Source organism: Mycteria americana, chromosome 8 (genome assembly GCF_035582795.1).
Source record: "Mycteria americana isolate JAX WOST 10 ecotype Jacksonville Zoo and Gardens chromosome 8, USCA_MyAme_1.0, whole genome shotgun sequence".
Classification (NCBI taxonomy): Eukaryota; Metazoa; Chordata; class Aves; order Ciconiiformes; family Ciconiidae; genus Mycteria; species Mycteria americana.
In genome coordinates, this window is record NC_134372.1 from 7794831 (window position 1) to 7801579 (window position 6749).

The 6749-nt window shown below is 63.3% G+C and overlaps 1 protein-coding gene across 1 annotated transcript; it reads left to right on the top strand.

Moving 5' to 3' along the window:
* Positions 1-641: 641 nt before the first annotated feature.
* On the top strand, positions 642-6558 carry GM2A (ganglioside GM2 activator). Its single transcript, XM_075509532.1, has 4 exons — positions 642-943; positions 3619-3771; positions 4639-4821; positions 4940-6558. The coding sequence occupies exons 1-4, from the start codon at positions 827-829 to the stop codon at positions 5093-5095; spliced, it is 609 nt and encodes a 202-aa protein (XP_075365647.1). The 5' UTR covers positions 642-826; the 3' UTR covers positions 5096-6558.
* Positions 6559-6749: the final 191 nt, after the last annotated feature.

Sequence of the window (6749 nt, forward strand, 5' to 3'; positions counted from 1 at the left end):
TCTGATGGTGGGGTACCGTGGGGCCATTCCAGCGTGATGGGGGGCTCGGGGCAGCTCTGGCTGGAAAATGGGCGCCCAAAGGGGGAAGGGTGGAAGAGGAGGGTGTTAAATCTGAAATGGTGGATAGGCGGGTGGTGGGTAGCGGGGTGCTGCGGCAAACAGCCCAGCTGGGGACTCCCGACACCCGAGTGCCCCTATCCCCGCCGCAGCACAGCCGGCATGGGGTCAGGGTCTCAAGTTATCTCTGCTCTCCAGCTGCCGCCTGCCCTGTGCCGAGCACGGGGGGGGCGCGGGGGCCCCGGGTGCCTGCCCGGGTGGGAACCGACCCTTTGCACGCCCGCAGATGCCTCGGCCAGCCCGGGCGGGGTGCGAGAAGAGACGCAGCCCGGGGGGGGGGGAGGGCGAGAGGTGGGGAGACGGTCTGGCCTCACCCACCGACGTTGGGTGGTGGGGGCAACCTCGGCATCCCGCTCCGGTGCCCCCCCCCCCGCCCCGTGCCGGCAGAGGGCAGGCCCTGGGTGCCTGGGAAAGCGCAGCTTCCCGTCCTAGCATCCCTGCGACTCCAGTCCTGCGCTTGACAAGGAAAGCAGGCGGGGAGGGAGGGGAATCGGGAGAGGGGCCGGGCGCGGAGCTGGGAGGCCGCTGCCCCGCCGCACGGGCCGGCCCAGTCTCGCCGCCGCCAGCCCCGTCCCGGCGGGCGTCGCGCTGCGGGAAGCCCCGGCTCAGGAAGGCAGCGGCCGCCTCGCCTCTCGCTCGTCTGCCCCCGGCTGGTTTCCCCGCCGGCCGCCCCAGGTTTCTGCACAGACCCTGCCTCGCTGCCGGAGGGATGCGGGGAGCGGGGCTGGCGCTGGCGCTCTGCGCCCTGCAGCTCTGCCCGGCCGCGCTCGGCGGGTCGCAGCCGCAGCTGCTGGTGGAGCGGAGCGGCTCCCGGAGGCTGAGCAAGGTGAGAGACTCCAAACCCTTCACCCCGCTCCTCTTTGGGCGGGGAAGGGGCCGGGGGGGGGGGGCTGCCGGGGGGCTCGGCGGAGGGAGCAGCCCGAGCGGTGCTGGTAGGTAGGAAAGCTTTCTCCACCCTGCTGGGCTTTGCAAGGGCTCGAAAGCATTTTCTGTCCCAGAAAGGGGAGCGCAGGGTCTGATTCTGGGTGCACGTCTGCGGCTGGGCTGGGGGGGAGCGGGGTCCCGTAGACCTGACCGCGCTGGGGGAGCACGGCTGCAGGTTCGGGTTCAGCCTCCGAGCAGGAGGGGATTTCAGTTTTGACAAACCCTTCTGGACCGAAAAGCCCAGCGGCCTCTCTTCCTTCGGCTGAGCTTTCCCTGCAGCCTCCCAGCACCTCGGCTTTCCTTCCTCCGATCGCTGGCGGTTTCCAGCTCAGGCTGCTGCCTCCTCGTTCCCACGCAGCGCTGGGCCGGGCTCATCGAGACGTGCTGATTAAGATACAGCTGATTAAGATGAGTGACTCTCACGTGGTGCGGAGGGGAATATCTCTATTTTTTTTCCAGGAAAGCTGATGTTGCCCCAGGGAAGGGGGAGCCGGTTAGGAAGGCTGGAGGGGGCTCTGCGGGGCAGCAGAGGGTCTGCGGCACAGCAATATGCAGCCACACGCTGATGTTTAGCTCCCATGGAGCCTCTTTGCCTGCAGACCCGCAGGCGAGGGGCTCCCAGCTCTTGCTAAACGGTGGGGTGCAGCCTGCCCCTTGTCCCGGCTTGCCCTGCGCCCCACGTCCTGCCCTGTGCCCCGGGCCGCTCCCGGCTGGCGAGTGGGGCGGCGGGACGGGCTGCTGGCCTGCGTGGGCAGCGCTGCCCGCTGGGTCTGCCGGCTGGCACCAGGTAATACAGCCTCCACCGGTTCTGCGGCTGCTGAGCAGGTAGGGAGAGCCCTGAGCCTGTGGCATGGGGAGACAGGCTGCCCCAGCCAAACCTGCTCGGGGTGCGCAGTCCCACCTCCCCGCCGGGAAAAGACCTGCAGTTAGGCTGGAGGCTGCTTGGGGAGGGAGCCGGGGCTGGGCTCTTGCCGTCGGCTTGTGGTGGGCTCAGGGGTGGCTGTTGCAGGTGAGTGCTGCCATCCCCCCACCTTTGAACTTGGGTTGTGGGAGCAAAGGGCTCCGGTGCTGTTGCCAGCCCATGGCTTTGCTCCCCGGCTGCCCGTGACAGCCAGGGAGGCTGATGGGACTCAGAGGAAACAGGGGAGATCTCCCAGCACGGCTCCTGGCCCAGCTGGGACACACGAGTGATGCCTCCCTGTCTGGGTGACATCCCCATGTGTGGATTTTCATTATCCCATGGGACAGTGCTGCTTCCCTGGCTCCTTTGGACTGAACCAGCTCAGCACCAGGCTCCTGGGGTGTATCAGGCAGGGAATGAGCCTGGCTCATCTGCCCCCGAGCATGAGCGGAGATGGAAACGTTAAGCCATGTTTAAAATGCAACGTGCTGTTGTGTTTTAACCCCAGCTGGCAACTAAGTCCCACACAGCTGCTCTGCTTGCCCACTCCCCCCTGGTGGGATGGGAGAGAGAATGGGAAGGGTAAAAGTGAGAAAACTTGTGGGTTGAGATAAAGACAGTTTAATAAGTGAACTGAAAGCCACGCAAGCAAAGCAAAACAAGGAATTCATTCACCACTTCCCATGGGCAGGCAGGTGCTCAGCCATCCCCAGGAAAGCAGGGCTCCATCACGTGTAACGGTGACTTGGGAAGACAAACACCATCACTCTGAACATCCCCCCCCTTCCTTCTTCTTTTCCCAGCTTTATATGCTGAGCATGGCATCATATGGTTTGGGATATCCCTTTGGTCAGTTGGGGTCAGCTGTCCCAGCTGTGTCCCCTCCCAGCTTCTTGTGCCCCCCCAGCCTCCTCGCTGGTGGGGTGGGGTGGGGTGGGGTGAGAAGCAGAGAAGGCCTTGACTCTGTGTCAGCACTGCTCAGCAACAACTAAAACATCCCTGTATTATCAACACTGCTTCCATCACAAATCCAAAACATAGCCCCATAGTAGCTACTGTGAGGAAAATTAACTCTACGCCAGCCAAAACCAGCACACGTGTGAATGCGATTCCTGCTCCTGCACGGGCCCAGGTGGCCGGAGCCGGCGGATGAGGGCTTGCGACAGCCGGGCTGGTCCTGGCTGAGCCGGGAGGCTGTGCCGGCTCCGCAGCCCCCCGGGGCACAGCATCCCCCCGGCTGGCGCAGCCACCGCCGCCCTGCCCTGGTCCCTGCTCGCTCTCTTGCCTTGGCTCTCAAACACCTCGCTCTTGCTCGGTGCTCTTGGCGCTGGTGTGAAGAATGCTCCTCGCCTTGTTCACGTGCAAAGTGTTTGGAGGCTGAGCTGGGGCGAGTTTGGAAATCGCAGCCTGGGAACCCTCTTTGGGAGTAAAGTACATGGCAAGGGGGGCGGACGGAGAGTTTCTGCAATGCCCTCAGGCTCGGGGAGCTGGGAGTGCGAGAAAAGCAGAAGGAAATATTTATTTAGCATTTGAAGGGGGGATGAAGGTAATTTTCTGGCTGGGTTTGTGAGCAGATGTTAGGGGAGTGTTGGGGGGTCCAGCACTGGGGTAACCTCCTGCAAACCCAGGGCAAGGCTTGCCCTGGCTCTAACTCCTCCTGTCCCTTGGTGCCGCAGATTGGTGGCTTTGCCTGGGAGAACTGCGGTGACAAGAGGGACCCCGTGGTGCTGCAGAGCCTCTCTGTGGCACCGGACCCGATCAGCATCCCGGGGAGCCTGCGCATCAGCGCGGCCGTCAGCAGCAGCAAGACCATGGCTGCCCCTCTGAAGGTGTGTTCCAGAGATGCCTCTGCGGGACGAGGGAGAGCAGAGCTTCCCGAAACCACCAGCAGCTGGGAAATACCCAGCAGCGGGTACAGGAACGAGCAGCCTTTGGGGGAACGAGGCACAGAGCGGTGCAGGGCTGGGCGCGCCGGGCTCTGTGAGCCAGAACGGGGCGATGGGCACGGGGAGACCTGCGGTGGGAGCAGACAGCCCACAGTGGAAGCTCCCAACCTTGTCCCATGGGAGAAACCACCTGAGATGTGTCGTGTCCTGGGGACATAATGACTCAGGGAGGGAAATGAAGCCCCAAGTGCCCTGGGTGTTCCCGGTGGTTGCTGCAGCACTTGTTTTTCGGCATCCAGACCCGGTTGCTCCCTCCTGGGACATGCCACGGCACTGCTGTGGGAGCCCTGGGCTGGCCCGGCCATGCTGCACCACTTTTTGGGGAATTTTTGGGATGAGACTGAACATGTCTCTCTGCCCAAGGTGCATGGGCTGTCTTGAGCAATGCCATGGTGCCTGTTTGGGGCTGGGGCTGTGCGGAGCGTGCTGGGGGAGCATGGAGGCAGAGCTGTGGGACAGGAGCTGCTGGGTGGTTCTGGGACAGGGCAAGGAGAGGGGAAGGAGAAGGTGTGTGGGGTGCTGGGAGGTGTTTGCTCAAGGGGTCAAGCTGAGGTTGGAGGAAGAGAAACCTGCAGGCAGAGAGGAACCGAAAGCAAGAGGGGGAGGTCATGTGGTGGCCCCATGGACACCCCAAAGAATTTGCACGAGCAGGAGCCGAGGAAGATGATTGGGGAGGGAGGGGGTGGGACAGGCTGGAGAAGCTGTGGGCACCCATGCCGGCTGTACTGGTGCTGGACACCCTTCCTGCAGGCGGTGCTGCTGGTGGAGAAGGCACTGGGCGACCTCTGGATCCAGCTGCCCTGCATCGACCAGCTGGGCAGCTGCACCTACAACGACGTCTGCACCATCCTTGACGACCTCATCCCACCTGGCACGACCTGCCCGGAGCCCCTGCTCACCTACGGCATCCCCTGCCACTGCCCCTTCAAAGCGGTACGCCTGCGTGATGCCAGCGTGACGCCGGCAGCGCCGCCGGGTACCACTGTGCCCTTCGGCACGGGGCTGGGGGGGTTCGGCTGGCGTCTTGCCTACATGTCCCTTTTCTCCGCAGGGCTCATACTCCCTGCCAGCCAGTGACTTCGTCCTGCCTGAGGTGGAGCTGCCTGCCTGGATGACCAACGGCAACTACCGTGTCCGGGTGGCCGTCAGCAGCGGTGGGGAGGAGCTCGCCTGCGTCAAGCTGGCCTTCTCCCTGCAGTCCCAGTGAGGAGTGACGGGGGCCCGTCCCTCCTCTCCCCACCATCTTGGTCCCCTGTCACATCCCATCCAGTTGCACCCCATCCTGTCCCAACCTGTCCCTGCGAGCTGCATCCCACCCGCTGCCAGGAGGAGGCAGCCCCTGTACCCCCGCTCGGCGCCCTCCTCCCCTGCCGAACACAGAAAGGCCCCTCCAGCTGCCCCGCTGTCCCCAACCCCATCACCAGGGTGTCCCCTGCCCCAGACAGGGTGGCCGTGGAGCTAACCCCAGCCTTTCAGCGTGACCTGGGGGTAGTTATTTTTTACCTAGTTTCTCTTTTTTTTTCTTAATCCCATCCAGGGAATTTTAGACAAAAACATTCCAGGGAAAAGCAATATTTCTCGGAGCAGTCCGTGGGGCGAGGGAGCATTTGGGAGTGCTGGGGCAGGCTGGAGGGGTGCAGGATTAGCTGTGGAGGGTGTCCCCACTTGCCCACACCACCTCCAGCCGGAGCACAGGGCTGTTTTGCAAAAGTGTCCCCAAAGTGGCTGCAGGAGACCTCTCCCCCCATGGCAGTTGTGGGTCTGCCTTTGGTTGCATCCCTCTCCTGCCTGCGGGACCACCTCGGTGACACGAGGCACCTCCTTGTGTCCCTGCTGCGACAAACATCACAAGCACAACAGGACTGAAACTGCCCAAACCCCCAGCTGATGTTCCCGCTTGTGAAGGACCAAGCGGCTGGTGCTGCTCCCAGCAGCAGGAGAGCTGGCTGGACATGGGCTGTTCTCACTCCGGGGGGACACACGGCTGTGACAGGCAGCTGGGGCACAACCTGGCCGAGGGCAAGTCCCACTCATCTCATTTTGCCACTGGGACCGAGCTGAGGCAGGACACTGCACTGGGACCATCCTTCCTGTGCACTGGCAGAGGCACCCCCACCATGTGGAGCAGCATCCTGGATGTGGGGTGGACTGGGAGATGACCGTGAAGACCAGCAGCCTGGGTCCTGTTTGGGGGCCTTGCAGTTCATCTCCTGGTCATGGCTGGGGGCTGAGGCATGGGCTGGCAGCATCCTTCCTGCCTGTTGCTCCAGGCAGGGCGTATGTCTGACACCACCCGCCTATGCCAGGTCCCTGCAGGGTGCAGGGGACCCACCAGCCACCCACATCCCTTGCTCCCTCACTATCTCTCCCTGCTCCATTTTTTAGTCCCTCCTAGGGCTGGTCTTCCTCCAAGCACTTTATATGCCTTAACTACTGCCGGGCTGCCCTGGCGGGAGGTCCTCTGCTGCGCAGATGTGTTCCCACCGCCTTTCTGTGCCCTCGACTCGCTCCGTTTCGTCCTGCTGCTGGGTCTGACCTGGGTTTGTTTTGCCTGGAGAAGCGCTAACCCTCTCACCCCGCTCCCCGCCGCTGCGCAGCGCCCGTGCCAGGGTGGCATCGTCCTTTTGGGCGGGTATCGCAGGTTCTTAATAAATCTTTTTACCAGGAAGCGGAGCTGGTGCCTCTTGGTGCTGGGGGTGACCAGGGGGGTGGCATTTGTTTCCCTTGAAATAGCGGGGACGTGGTTTTGAGCTGGGAGAAGCGAAGTGGTGTAGGGGCAGCGGTGGAGGATGCTGCAGCCAGAAGAGCTGAGTGTGAACAGCCCCGAGGCCGGCTCCTGTACGAGGGGCACAGCGGGGATC

Excerpts from the sequence above, each read along its gene's own strand:
- GM2A (XM_075509532.1), top strand. The coding sequence starts at position 827 with ATGCGGGGAGCGGGGCTGGCGCTGGCGCTCTGCGCCCTGCAGCTCTGC. Across the intron at positions 944-3,618 it reads GCTCCCGGAGGCTGAGCAAG|ATTGGTGGCTTTGCCTGGGA; the intron begins GTGAGAGACTCC and ends TTGGTGCCGCAG. Across the intron at positions 4,822-4,939 it reads GCCACTGCCCCTTCAAAGCG|GGCTCATACTCCCTGCCAGC; the intron begins GTACGCCTGCGT and ends TTTTCTCCGCAG.